General features: G+C 42.6%; 1 protein-coding gene across 4 annotated transcripts in view; it reads left to right on the top strand.

The window, feature by feature from the left end:
• The window catches only part of anks1b (ankyrin repeat and sterile alpha motif domain containing 1B), a 285,379-nt gene that overhangs the window by 104,337 nt on the left and 165,445 nt on the right, over window positions 1–15,597 (top strand). For 3 of the 4 annotated variants that reach the window (XM_080887590.1, XM_080887589.1, XM_080887594.1), the window contains exons 4-6: window positions 4,223–4,375; window positions 8,557–8,700; window positions 15,407–15,482. In XM_080887590.1, coding sequence (XP_080743716.1) covers window positions 4,223–4,375; window positions 8,557–8,700; window positions 15,407–15,482 — 373 coding nt within the window. Of the gene's footprint in view, window positions 1–4,222; window positions 4,376–8,556; window positions 8,701–13,131; window positions 13,314–15,406; window positions 15,483–15,597 lie in introns of those variants that run through there. The other variant, XM_080887591.1, reaches the window with a different exon arrangement.

The following is a 15,597-nucleotide window of genomic DNA, read 5'->3' as shown; positions in this document are numbered from 1 at the left end:
ATTTCTCAACCATAAGCCGTCTCCACAGGCGTTTCAGAGAATATGGCAGCACATCCACACCAGCCCAGGACCTCCACATCCAGCAGGTTCACCTCGAAGATCGTCTGAGACCAGCCACCCAGACAGCTGCTGGAACAATTGGTTTGCACAACCAAACAATTTCTGCACAAACTGTCAGAAACCGTCTCAGGGACGCTCAACTGCATGCCCGTCGTCCTCATCGGGGTCTTGACCTGACTCCAGCTCGTCGCCGTAACAGACTTGTGTGGGCAAATGCTCACATCCGATGGCGTCTGGCACGTTGGAGAGGTGTGTGCTTCACGGATGAATCATGGTTCACATTGTTCAGGGCAGATGGCAGCTGAGAATGTCCCAGTTCTTGCATGGCCAGCATACTCACCGGACATGTCACCCATTGAGCATGTTGGTTGTGTGTCACCACCACCCACAACAGTGATCAGTGAGATGCTTGGCTACAAGTTGAACAGCGACAAGGGGCAGTACCCTCCATGGAGAAGGAGGCTAGAGGGCAAGATCAAAGTAGCACGGAGGGAGGTTAGCCAACTAACGGAGTTGCAGCAAGGTGCGACAAATAAGGTGCCTAAGAAATACAGCAAGCTGTCCATACCTGAGGCCTTGGAATCTGCCAAGCAAAGACTCACAGCCTTGGCCAGCCGCTTGAGGAGGTACACCAGAGAGATAGAAGGCAGGAGAATAAACCAGCTGTTCTCCACAGAACCAGCAAAGGTGTACTCTCAGTGGCAAGGGAACAATAAGAGAACAGCACCACCAAGGCTGGAGACGGAGCAATACTGGAAGAGCATATGGGAGAAGGATGCAACCCATAACGGCAATGCTCAGTGGCTAGAGGATCTGAGGGCAGAACACAGCGACCTCCCTGAACAGGGTCCAGTAACCATCACAGTGGCAGATATCCAAGAAAGGGTCTCCAGTATGAAGAGTTGGACAGCACCAGGGCCCGACATGGTTCACGCCTACTGGCTGAAGAAGCTGACTGCACTCCACGAGCGTCTGGCAGCACAAATGAACCAGCTGCTAGTTAACGAGAGACACCCGGAATGGCTAACCGAAGGTCGGACGGTCCTGATCCCCAAGGACCCCAAGAAGGGACCGGTCCCCTCAAACTACCGACCAATAACCTGCCTCAGTACTACATGGAAGCTCCTGTCAGGCATCATATCGGCTAAGATGAACAGGCACATGGGTCAATACATGAGCGGGACACAGAAAGGAATTGGCAAGAATACCAGAGGCGCAAAACACCAGCTACTGGTAGACAGAACAGTCAGCCGAGACTGCAAGACCAGACTGACCAACCTGTGCACTGCCTATGACTCAATGCCCCACAGCTGGATACTGGAATGCCTAGAATTGTACAAGATCAATGGGACCCTAAGAGCCTTCATCAGGAACTCAATGGGGATGTGGCGTACAACACTAGAGGCCAACTCCAAGCCCATAGCACAAGTCACCATCAAGTGCGGGATCTACCAAGGAGATGCTCTGTCCCCACTGCTGTTCTGCATAGGCCTGAACCCCCTCAGTGAGATCATTAACAAGACTGGCTACGGATACCGACTACGGAACGGAGCAGTTGTCAGCCACCTCCTGTACATGGATGACATCAAGCTGTATGCCAAGAGTGAACGAGACATCGATTCACTGATCCACACTACCAGGCTATACAGCAATGACATTGGAATGTCGTTCGGACTGGAGAAGTGTAGTCGGATGGTATCAAAGAGAGGGAAGGTAGTCAGAACTGAGGGGATTGAACTACCAGAAGGCAACATTGCAGACATAGAGGACAGTTACAAGTACCTGGGGATCCCGCAGGCAAATGGGAACCATGAAGAGGCCGCTAGAAAGGCTGCAACCACCAAGTACCTGCAGAGGGTCAGGCAAGTCCTGAGGAGTCAGTTGAATGGAAAGAACAAGATCCGGGCCATCAACACGTACGCCCTGCCCGTGATCAGGTACCCTGCTGGGGTAATAGGCTGGCCAAAGGAGGAGATAGAAGCCACTGACATAAAGACAAGAAAGCTCCTTACCATGCATGGAGGGTTTCACCCCAAGTCCAGCACCCTGAGGCTGTACGCTAAGCGGAAGGAAGGGGGCCGGGGACTGGTGAGTGTCATGGAAGCTCCTGTCAGGCATCATATCGGCTAAGATGAACAGGCACATGGGTCAATACATGAGCGGGACACAGAAAGGAATTGGCAAGAATACCAGAGGCGCAAAACACCAGCTACTGGTAGACAGAACAATCAGCCGAGACTGCAAGACCAGACTGACCAACATATATATATATATATATATATATATATATGTATATATGTATATATATATATATATATATATATATATATATATATATATATATATATATATATATATGTATATATATATATATATATATATGTGTGTGTATATATATATATATATATATATATGTATATATATATATATATATGTGTGTATATATATATATATATATGTGTGTATATGTATATATATGTGTGTATATGTGTATGTATATATATGTGTGTGTGTGTGTGTGTGTATATATATATATGTATATATATATATAATTTTTTATTTTTTTTATTTTTAATTCAGTTACATTCAAAAGTGTCAAGATAAGCAAAAGTAGACAAAACATATATACATTTGTATGCTGTACTGAGATAAAAGCAAATTATCATTGTTTTGTGTGTGTGATTTGCCGATACTATTTTTCCTGATTCTGATTTCGCAGCATATGCGAATAGAAATACTTTTTTTTTCAATGCAAACCATTGTTTTCATAACAGAGATGATTAAACTTGACAATTTCCCACAATCTGCAGTAAGTTACAGGATCTTCTCTGACTTAAACTGTAAACAGTGATCTGCTACTGGAAAGGGGTACAAATTTTGAACTAACAGTAAGTTGCTGTTCACCCACCTTTACCTCACATATTTAATCTTGTCAAACAAAATCAGGTGCAGCAGACTTATATACCAAAACAAAATGTCAGCTACTGTCAGATGCATTTTCCAGTGCGATAATAAATTTACCAGAAAAAGAGACATTGATGCTTTTTATATATTATTTCTCGTAACTGCTCATCCCGAGGCTGCTGGCTTGTGGCGGGCCCTTGCCGGTTGTTTCCTACCCAGTCAATCGGAGCAATTCAAGACTGGAATTCCAAACATTGCCTTTCTCTCTCTTGACAGGAATGTTCAGGAATCCAGAACAAACAAACAAACAAAAAGCTTGCACAGTGTTATCTAAGAACCCCCACCACCCAGCAAAACTGAGCACGCCGTCTGACAAACAAATGTGCTAATGAATGTATCCTAACGGCGCACATGAACTGAGGCCCCATTTTAGTTATTTCATATCCAAATCAAATCCAGATGCTTTTTAAAACACTTACCTTCATATTTGCATCTACTTTAATCAGATCACATTTGATAGCCAAAATACATGATGAGGCAAAGTGTAATTAACTGAGGGAACATTTTGAGAAATTATTTTACAGAAGTAAATGTTTTGAGGTGAGAAATGTGATGCATTAAGGATTTTTAAAATGTGTATTAACAGTGGAGCTTGATTAATTGGCAGTGAGGTGATATAAAGCTAAAAACATCCAAGTACATAATAGCGTATAATGCGTTTAATCATTGAAAGGCACAGTGAGTTACCGTTGCTTCTGTTACACAGACAGGACACCATAGATTTCTCCTAGCAGGTCTCTCAATCCCGATAGCCTTTTAGAATTTGTACATGCAGAATGATATAGTACTTGAGATATGTGTTTCATATGTGTAGCAGAAATCTCTGCAGTGAAATGTAGCTTCCCCATATCACTGTATGTATGCCCCATATCACTGGGGCAATAAATAAAGCTAACTGCTCCTCCTTCCTCTCTTCCCTTATATCTCAATCGTTTCACCCACATGTGCCCTACTTATAAATCACCACCTTCTTATATCTTATATTGCAATCAAACTTACATTCCATTTTCCTAACCTTATCTCTCTCAAAATTTCATCACCTTTCTCATCACTTCCCTGGATCTCGCCATGTTTCTGTGGCTCACTTCACTTCGTGTCTCTGACTCTTTATTATTCCAATAATTCCTAAGTTCACTACCCCCCACCTTCCCTCAACTTCACTCTTTTCAATATCCATTTTTTTTGTGTTCTTCCACAGAACCACGAGAAGGAAACTGCACTCCACTGTGCAGCCCAGTATGGACACTCTGAGGTGGTTTCAGTACTGCTGCAGGAGCTGACTGACCCCACCATGAGAAACAGCCGACAGGAGAGTCCTCTAGACTTGGCAGCACTGTACGGCCGACTGCAGGTCTGTGAGAATATCTGATCAATGAAAACATCATTACTTGACGCTAAGAAAAACGAGAAGGGAAGCACTGCTTTGAATCTTTTAGTTTTAGTTTGAGCCAATAAGTCAACTCAGTGCATTTAGCCACGTAGCAAGACGACCTGCTGAAGTTCAAACTGAACATCAGAAATGATTTTAAAGTCTTTGAATGTGACATGGTTGTTGGTGCCTGATGGGCTGGCCTGAGTATTTCAGAAACTGCTGATCGGCTGGGATTTTCCAACACAACCCCCCTCCAGAGTAGGAAAGGAGAAAATATCTAGTGAACAGCAGTTCTGGGTTAAAATGTCTTGTTGATGTCAGAGGTAAGGAATGTTTCCTTCACCGTGTTGAATCTCTACGTTGAAGAGTTACTGCAGTTCTGAAGGCAATAATTGTATATATGTATATATGTGTGTGTGTGTGTGTGTGTGTGTGTATACACATATATGTGTGTGTATACACATATATGTGTGTATATAGGTGCGTCTATAAAATATAGACATAAATGGTTAAAACGTCATCACCTTGATTTCCCAGCACTTTAATATTTACTTAACGGATGCATCTTCTCCTGAATAATGAGCATGCAACGCCTTGAAGTCAAAACAGATATAAAAACATACCTCAACCTGTTTAGGTTTTGACCTTTTCTACATTGGAGAAGCTTTAATTTCCATAAAAGCCGCTCGATATAGAGGACATAGGTGGCACTCCATGCATAAGAATGTGATACAAACATCTGCTCCCTAATCAGTTTAATTTGCAATTAAAATTGAATTGAAACTCCAACGACATTAATAAAATAAAAAAAATTCAAAGTGACAAAATGGGTAAAAAAATATAATTAGCTGAGCTTTTAATGTAGCTGACAGGAGGCACAAATCCTCTGCAATTTGGGGTGAAGAATAAATTAGCTGCGTTTTATTTACAGAGTACTTTGCTCAAAAGGCAGCAGAGATAGTAATTAAAAGAAAGCGCGGTTAAATGCAGGTATTTGTTCTTGTAAAGATTTTTGAAGAGCATCCTCTCCCCCAAAGATACACACTGGTTTCTCAGTCTAGGTCATGTTTTTGTTGATTACTGGTTAGGAGGCTGGTATGTGGATGATTTACCGTATTTTAACCTGTTCGTGCACTGTGTATCCTGTCCAAGCTCCTCACTGGCCGGTAAAGTGAAGCAGCAGGTGAAGAATTAACAGGGCAAAGGAATCAGACCTTCCATACCTCTACTGCTAATTCAATTTAACTGATAAATATGTGTTGGGGGAAAAAACCCTCAAATACTGCCTTTACTCCACAGAAAGGCAGACACAAAGAAGTGTAACAAAAATGTGACAAAAAGCGTGCACATGCGAGCGCAATCCCACACAGAGGCGTGTGCCTGCTGATGTTCAAATGCAATCACAAATTTTTTCTGCTAAGGTGGTGAGTAATTGCAGTCAAGCCATACAGGTTTGTCTGAGTGAATGAATAATTTATAAAGGCAACACGGTAGTTCTCTCTCCTCTCCTTTCTCTGCATAATAATGAAGGGAAATCCCTGTGGTGGAAGCTCCTGCTGCATGGAGATGTAACTAACACAGGGCAAAAGTTTACGACACGTGCACGCACACGCGCTCGCAAAGATGCACATTAAAGGGAGGAAGCTTTCGAGAGAACCGCCTGTTGGCGAGCTGAGTTATTAAACAACATTCACTATCAGTTAAAAGCACAGAAGCCTCTTACCACAGATATATTGGCGTTTTTGACAGGAGTTTTAAAGGATATTTTCTTTCACGATTGGTTGAAAAAGGTAAAAATACCTGCTGATAATCCATCTTCAGTGTTTACTTAGCGTCCCACTTAGTCAAGCAGATCAGGAACTGCAAGCTTGAATTTATGATTTTGAATTTTGCAAAGAAATTTTACAGAAAGTTTGGTGATACTAAAGCAGACTTCTCATTTCTGGACTGTTGATTTTGTCCTGTAAAATGACAGCTGCTGGTAGCAGGTTTAAACAACTAATAGGACATTTTAAATTTGTGCCTTGTTTTAAGGAAGAAACTTGTAAAGCAATCCAAAGTACAAGTATTATTACATCTTGATGCATTCTCAATCATCCACGAAAGTAAATCTCCAAAAAGTTGATTCTGTTCATCTGGACGTAGCGTTTTGTGGGAGAAACGTTTCGTCACTCATCCAAGTGACTTCTTCAGTCTCAGCTGACTGCAGGTTTCCCCAATCTTATAAACAGTACATTTGCATAATGACTGAAACCAGCCCACTGAAGGAACAATGGGCTGGGAGGTCCGTTCCTTAATCTTAATTATGCAAATTCTCATGACCATTGATCAACAACCACTAAAAGCTGACGTGTACCGTAAACCTACGCATATGGATCAGTATTTAAGGTTTGACTCTCATCATCCACTGGAGCACAAACTGGGTGTCATCAGGACGCTACAATACAGAGCGAACACCATCCCCACTGACACAGCGGCCAGGGAGGCAGAAGAACAGCACATCAAGAAGGCCCTGAGTAAATGTGGTTATCCCAGCTGGACTTTTGTCAAAGCTGGAAAGACACCTAAAGAAAGCTCCAGCCGATCCAGGAGAGAAGGACAACCGCTGCCCAAGCGAAAACCTGTAGTGATCCCATATGTGTCAGGAGTATCGGAGCAGTTGAGACGCATTTTTTCTAAACACCGGGTCTCTGTGGCTTTTAAACCCCAAAACACGCTGCGCCAAAAACTGGTCCACCTCAAGGATCGGGTCCCCCGACACAAACAGAGTAACATAGTGTACGCCAGGGGTAGGCAACTCCCAGGCCTCGAGTGCCGGTGTCCTGCAGGTTTTAGATCCCAGCCTAGGTCAACACACCTGAATCAAATGATTAGTTCATTACCAGGCCTCTGGAGAACTTCAAGAAATGCTGTGGAGTCATTTAGCCCTTTAAATCAGCTGTGATGGATCATGGACACATCTAAAACCTCCAGGACACCGGCACTCGAGGCCTGGAGTTGCCTACCCCTGGTGTACGCTGTTAAGTGCCAGGAGGATTGATAAGATGTATACATCGGGGAAACCAAACAACCTCTGGCGAAGCGGATGGCACAACGCAGAAGAGCCTCGTCAGGCCAGGACTCTGCAGTCTATTTACACCTACAGGCCAGTGGACACTCTTTCAAGCATGAGGATGTACACAACCTGGACAGGGAGGAACGCTGGTTTGAGAGCAGAGTCAAGGAGGCCATTTACGTGAAAAGGGAAAGACCATCTCTGAATCGAGGAGGGGGCCTAAGGGTACATCTTTCACCATCTTACAATGCTGTGATTGCAGCCATTCCCCAACTCTCTGTGAATGGTACTCATGACCATTGATCAGTGGTCTTTGATCAGTGGGTTTTGGTCAGTGGTTGTTGATCAATGGTCATGAGAATTTGCATAATTAAGATTAAGGAACTGACCTCCCAGCCCATTGTTCCTTCAGTGGGCTGGTTTCAGTCATTATGCAAATGTACTGTTTATAAGGTTGGGGAAACCTGCAGTCAGCTGAGACTGAAGAAGTCACTTGGATGAGTGACAAAACGTTTCTCCCACAAAACGCTACGTCCAGATGAACAGAATCAACCTTTTGGAAAGTATTATCACACTTTAAGTCATAGGCTTGTTCTGGACAGCATCACTAACTCATCGTCAAGCATCCTCTCCAGTTGATGATCCAATGACGAGTGGATGATGTGAAACCAAGGTGCATGATTGGATGGGGCATGAGTGTTTCTGCAGACTGGGTCTATTAATATTTCACAAACTAGTGATCTACTGCGATTTTCCCACTCAATCATCTGTAGGGTTTACAGAGAAAAGACCTGTATGTGCTGTGATATGCAAAGCCTTGTTTTAAATGACCACACCCAACCACACAAGCCTGATGTGCGCTAATTCTGGATGACAAATAATATAATTGCTTTATTTATTAATAAAAGGTCCAAGGTGGCTGCTCTGGATTTTAATCCTGCTAACATGGCTACAAAATGAAGCAAGGCCTTCCTTTGACCTTTGCTTTGAAATTCGTGTTTGGTGCAATTTAGCTTTTAGCAGGTGTAAGAAGGTGACAAGTGGCCTAGTTTTTATATGTTTGCTGTTTTTGTCATTAACGTGTGGCTGTGTTTTTTGTGGGCAGGTGGTGCGCATGTTGGTGAGTGCCCACCCCAATCTCATGACCAGTCACACTCGGCTACACACTCCGCTTCACCTGGCTGCCCGCAACGGACACCACAGCACCATCCAGACTCTGCTTGAGGCCGGCATGGACGTAAACTGCGTGGTAAGAAGGCACCACCACATTCCTTTTTAAACTTAATCTCCCGAATTCTTCTTTTGAATCTATGTGCTTCCTTCATCTGATCAGAGAGCATATACTGTATGTATATTTATGTGTTACATGGGTCCTATGGTTTGGTGGTGGGGAAGGATGTATAATTAATTGGGAGAACAGACTGTAAGAGAGAAAGAAAGAAGAAGAAAGAGGACAGGGTGTTCCAGAGAGGGCCCTCCTTTTACACACCTCTTTATATTTTCATTAGAGGAAAGGGAAACGCGGTGTCGGTTACAATATGTGGAGCTTCATTACTGCTCGGTTTCTGATGCGATGTTTGGACCTCTCCGCTCTTCTCACCTTTATATTTTGTCTTTTTGTGTATTCTGAATTGTCTGGGCGATTCAAATACAACTTAGTCCCGACCCTTTCTGGACCATTTGCTTTTGTGAAGTCTTGTCAAAATGCAGCCACGCTTTGCTGATTTCTTGAGCACTGTTGTCTTTCTCTGGAGAAAAGCTGAACTGTTTGACTTTGATCACTTGTCTTAAATGTAGAAATATAGCCCTTTACTGTGTTAACAGTTCTCTTTGGACTTATTACTGGATTGCTCACACCACAAGCTTTATTTTGACCCGGCACAGAAGAACATCACAGCTGATCATTGGCTTAGTGGGCTTATTCGTTTTTTATCTGGACAGATCATCAATGTGTACCAATAATGGCGCTATTATTTCAAAATATAAAACCGCTTGTGATTGTTTGTTCATTCATTGTCCAACTATAGATCCATGCATCTTAACTACTTATCCAAGAGCCTGTCCCAGCTGTCAGCTGTTCTCATGTGGCAACAGTGCTAACTGCTGCAGCTACCTGCTGACCAACTATAGATACTTTTCACATCTCACAGCTTGTTATAAGGTCATCACTCATTATATGCTGGCTTGGGGGTTTTGGTGTCTAATGTGCAAGCCATTGTGACAGAAGTTGTGTAGTTTAGAACCAGGTTAAATTCATTATTCATTAAAACAGCTGGTAAACAGTTGTATTTGTTCTGAAGTCCTGCAAAGTCAGCATTAATTGGATTGTTTTTTGACGAGAGAATGTGGACTGAAGACAAGGCTTAGGATTTACGACTTGTTCTATGTTCCAAGCTTATGGATGACTAAAAGAATGAGATTACGCATACTTTGCAGCTAAAGTTCATTTCCCTTTTACAATTTGTAGTTTAGAACAAGGTTTATGAGATTTTTGGCAGAGATTACACTAACCAGGAGTTGCTCTTTTGTATGGAAAGGAGCCAGCTGAGGTGGTTCGGGCAGCAGCTCAGGAGGCCTCTTGAGTACCTTTTGGAGTCTTTCCAGGTGTGGCCAGCTGTTAAGAGACCCCAGGGTAGACCCAGAACTTACTGCATGCGCTGTATCTTAAATGGCATGGAGGTCTTTGGATGCCTGAGGAGGAGTACTGATGCTTATTCTGCTGCCAATATCACCTGATCGGAGATAAACGTCAGACACTGTATGGATATAATTTACTGGGATTAGCCACTTTTAAGTCCATATTTTGTATTTCTATATTTTATTAAACAAATTAACTTTTTTTTAATTGAACATTTTCACCAGAAATATTACTTCACTGCAAACAATGTCCAGGTACGAGCTTTTAAACAAGACAGAGGTCTAAACAGCTATGTGAAATTCATTTTACATTAAATGGCATATAGAGCCCACTTTGATTTTACGTAGGCTGTACTAGTGAAATGCCACTTTTCTGTCAGTATCAGTAACTACACATTTAATCCCTGAGGTGTCTTAAAATAAGAAAGAAATGCACAATTTCAATAATACATCTATACATGAAAAAGAAATGCTGATTTACTAAATAATTGCAACAATAAAACTGAAAGTTTTTATTTAAAAAGGCTCAAAATTCTGTTTTACAGTGTTGGACGTTGTTGTTTCACGCTTCTTTACTGGAGTTGGTTTTGTTGGATTGAAGAATCGAAGCCGAAAAGCAGCTCCAGGAGTTTCAGAGCTCAGTCAGAATCTAAAGCCCCCTAAAGCTGCTGATTCTTAATCAAGGGACATTTCTGCTTAGAAGCTATAGAAACAGGGATCGATCAGAGTTTGTACACATATGCGACAAAACAATCCTTCAAAGCCTTTATAGGAAATTTCCTTCAGTGCCCCAGAAGCTTTTATGGATCTAAAACGTGTAGCTGTTGCTATGTGGATCTGAGAGACTCTAGAAGTTAACTTCTGCTGGTGCCAAAATCTGATTTGACTCTATTATCATTCACTGCTGAGACATATGGCGTAACAGATGCTACGTTCTCCCCCTTTTTTTTTTTTGGCTGTGTAAAGTACAGTTTATATACAGTATAAATAGCATGTGGATGGAGGAGGGTCTGCGACTACAAGACAAATATGAGCTTTTTTGCCGTACTGTGACAGCGTCCATTAGAATGTGTAGCAAAGAAGAATTTGATGGGCACGGACGTGGATGTGTGTCTGTGTGGATTCCATATCTGGAAGGATGAAAACAGTTTGACCTCTTGGATATGAGAATCACTGTGAGGCTCTCACAGTGAGGATATGCATGACTCAGTGGCACTGCACCTATCTTCTCTGCCTTCTGTCCTTGTTACACGATGCGGTGTCTGTTTATGCCCGAATGTGTGCATGCCTGCTCAGATCTGAAGAGCAGGGCTGTGTTTCTCTGCAGGGATTTGGCCTGAGGCTCCATGTGTCTAGAGCAGATGAACACTACACGCCTTTGATTTGCCTCATCTCTCTTCACACGTCTGCAAATCCTCCGCTCTCCCCTTTTCTTACTTTTCCTCTCTACCTACTGATCAAGAGCGCTGCAAGTCTGATATCTCAAATCGTCTCCTTAGTTTACCCTTGACTTTTGCTCCGCTCGTGTCTGTTGCTGAAAATAATGCATAGAGGCATCGAGTTCTCTTTTGCTCTATTAGCTATCATTATCATACGTTGGATGAGAGTAGCTGTTGCACACTTGGCGAGTAAAATTGGCTCTTTGGTTGGTTAAACTTGATAGTCAATTAGAGTGAGCCTACACATGTCACCTGACCTGGAACGGGTCAAACACTGCTCGACTGTAATGGTAGGCATTTCTGTTAAATTGGGTTTTCATTTAATCTCCGTGTTGCACGGTAATTGGACTCTCCTGGTTTTACTCATAGACTGCACGTAAAAGATGGATATAGCAATAATGATTCCACAGCATTGGCTACACTTTTCGGACCTTACTCCCTTTAATATACAGTTTTTGCTTTTGTAAAAGCCCCATGTGGCTGTTTGCATTTGATGTTCAGTTGCAATAACATCAGGTAAACAAGCAGACTTAATGGCTTCCCTGAAGAGCAAAGGCTTTTTTAATGCCACTTAGGTGAGAAACACAGCGAGTGTCGAGTTGTCCTCTTTTCCCCACCTGCTTTCCGCTCTTCTCCATTTCCCCTCCTCTTGCCTCGCTCGTTCTTTCTCTCTGTATTTTCTGCAAGGCCGCACTGTCAGAACTGTACTATAATGTTGACGGTGCAGAGTGGATGCTGTGGGTGACTCACAGATGGCATTCCAAGAATGGAAAGCAAATTGTGTGTGTGTGTGTGTGTGTGTGTGTGTGTGTGTGTGTGTGTGTGTGTGTGTGTGTGTGTGTGTGTGTGTGTGTGTGTGTGTGTGTGTGTGTGTGTGTGTGTGTGTGTACAGGTCAGTAATTGGAGTCATGCCACATAGGTCTGTGTGAGCGAGGATGAATAATTTATACATGCAGCGCACTTTCTCTCTTTTCTCCTCTCTTTTTCTCTTGCTCTCACACACTCTTTCATCCTCTGTCTGTTCCCATAATAATGAGGGGAAATCCCTACAGTATGGAGGAACGTGCCACTGAGTGACCTATAGCCAACACAGGGCAAAAGTTTAGTATAGATACACACATCTTTGTTCACAAACACAGCTGACTGCTATTTCCAACACTGTCTTGCACAAAAATATGCTTTAGGTCATTATTGCCTGCAGTGCAGCTGTTTTGATTAATATAGAGTCCTATTTTTTTGTCAAGCATAAGTAAGAGGGATGATGTGAGCATTCACATTCAGACATTTACCTCGTCGTCCCATCATGAGCAGTGAGTGCTACATTTCTGCGTGCTGTCGTTAAACCGATTCATCTGCCTTTCAATTCCAGGAAACTCGGAGTAAGAACTGCCTTCCTTGATTCCTCATGACATCACTGCATAATCGCTATGGGAAACAGGACAGGAAGTGGTAAAGGAGGTTCAGGAGGGCAAGATGTGTGTACTAGAATAGGGGGTGGATCTCTTCCTGAGATACAACCTCTGCTTTCATGCATGAGGGCAGCAGAGATTTTGTTTTGCAGGGGAGACATCCACATTGTGATAAACTCGCAGGCGCTACAAATTTGACATTTCGTCTGTTTCCACTTTGGATTCACACCTGCGGGATTTTTCCGAGGGATCTGGGCCTTTGACCTTTTTAACTTTCAAAAGACAGAGGAGCTGTCGCATATGGCGTTATAGCTTCATTTTGCCATCAATCCCTTCTCTGTGGCGATAACACCTTTGTGTCAGGGGAAACAGAAAAAGTTGAGTATTCCTGCAGAAGACGATCACACTGATGTGGTGTAGTGTTGCGTCGAGCAGAATTTCCTGGCAGTGTCGGCTGTCGTCCAGATAATTTGTCTTCATTACGGCTGGGACTTCTATTCAGTCCAGGGTTTCATCTGTGTTGTCAGGAAGCCAGCTATGAAGGATGCAACGTGTTCAGCATGTGTGTGTGTGTGTGTGTGTGTGGCTGCGAGTGTGAAACACGTGTCTTTGTGTATGTTGAAGTCCTTAGTATCCTCGATGGGCTCTATTGCTTCCAGCAACATGCACAGATTAGTATGTTTAATGTTCCAGAAAGACCTTCAGGATCATGATGTCCTGTTAAGCTATATAGCAGTAACTTCATCAAAGTAAAACTAGTTACAGCGTTTCCCTTATATATATACACGTTGTGTTTTTGGCTTTATTAGCGGGGTGTGTGTGTGTGTGTGTATAAGTCTTCCCAGCTGCACCTAATAGTCCTTGCTGAGGTAGGCATAGCAGTAGCAGTTCATTACCTCCTGTTGGTTCTGGTTGGAGTGGCCCTCCAGCTTGCTGCTCATCTCAAGTGCAGAATGAGTCAACTGGACTGCAGGACGTGAGTCTCAAGTAGCTGAATGATGATTAACATAGTAATAGCATCCCTACCTATTGACCTGATCTATTTTTGTAGCTTATTTTTGCTAATTATTCTGATTGTATGGAAACAATTGACTGAAGCAGAAATACAGTGGACAAATTCACTGCGCGCTATTTGGTAGAGTCCGACCAACATAGGACCTTTTTAGGACAATTTATAGATCTGACTTTTTAGTCATAGTCCTTTGACTAAAAAGTTATTTCGTTTTAGTTAGAATTTAGACTAAATATTATAAGATTATAGTAGAATAAAGTGTAAAAGGTTGTTGTTTTATTACCCTTGAGAGTTACTCAACGTGGTTTACAAAGCATCCTGTTTTCCTTGGTATCAAATGTAAAACTTGTCCACATATAGCCACGCTTCGCTTCCTCCCAAGCACTGACAATTTGTCGCTTTTTCATGAGAAGCATGGAGGATGGAGCTAGTTGTACTGTACGTGTGTTTGCAACAGCAGAGTGCCTTAATAAATGCCATTACTGATATATTAACAAGTACCAAATATTGGCCAATAATATCGGCCCAGTACTGGCCCTCCAATAAATTTTAACTTTAGGTTATTTAAAATAGATTTGACTTTAGTTAAATAAAAAAATCTGTTGGGTTTTGTCAGGAAGGGAATCTGTTATAAAAAGACCCTGTGTGGATGTACTCTAGTGTCTGGCATGTTGATAGTGAATATTGGGTCTTGTTGGCTGTGGGGTGGAGCATTAGTGGAGGAGGCTTTAAGTGCTCGATGGAACTGTTTGGAGGTTGTTTGTTCTTAAGCTGCTTACTCTGCTTACTCTGCCCGCTGGTATGGAAAACATTCCGATGTGTGTGTTTCCACATCCTAGGATATCAGTCATTAGCATCAGCAAAGGATGCTGTAACATAAAAATTCTACACCTTTAAGTCTAGCTATTTTGGTCCTGTTCACCCTCAGGCTGTGTGATTAAACAGCTGTTCTTTATGTTGTTGCACTTTTTAAATGTATCCTTGTCAGAATAATCGTCTCTCTCATCACTGCTGATACGGGATGAGACACTTACTGGCACCATCCCCGTGCTGGTTTCAGTGTGTTGCATCATATCTGTAATATCTCTATTAGTTGGACTGGAGGCTGATACGGGCCAGCGTAGGGTGAGGTGAAAGTGGGACGTTTCCACACAGGCGCCTGCTGCTTGTGTAATGGTTTGAAATCGCTGTGGCCTCGCACTGTTTGGAGGCGAGGGAATGTAACTTGTTTTAATCTCTCTGAATCTCTTTCATTTAACTGCCAGCGAGGGGGGGGGAAAAAAAAGATTGTATCAAATCAAAATATTGCCTTTTTGCTCCCTTTTAATCCCAGTTCCCTTTCCTTTCTTTTTTTAACGCCTCTTGTGCTTTCTGGTTTTGATGTCTATTTTTGTCTCCACTTTGAATTGTTAAAGTGACTTAATATTAATACACAAATGCTATCTCTGTCTCTTGTAGACCGAGAATGGCAGTGCCCTCCATGAGGCAGCTCTCTTTGGGAAGATGGATGTTGTTCGCCTTCTGCTTGACTCAGGTGGGTCTATAAATATACCCCGGCTAAACAAAAACTGTGCGTGTTTCCTTATATGTGTGTTTCCCTTGTTTCTCCCTCTTTTTTTTTTTTTTTTCAACCTGTGGCTAGATGTTTG

Source organism: Rhamphochromis sp. 'chilingali' (assembly GCF_963969265.1).
Source record: "Rhamphochromis sp. 'chilingali' genome assembly, chromosome: 7".
NCBI lineage: Eukaryota > Metazoa > Chordata > Actinopteri > Cichliformes > Cichlidae > Rhamphochromis > Rhamphochromis sp. 'chilingali'.
The sequence above is the reverse complement of the archived record's forward strand: the minus strand, read 5'-3'. Positions and strand labels throughout refer to the sequence as shown.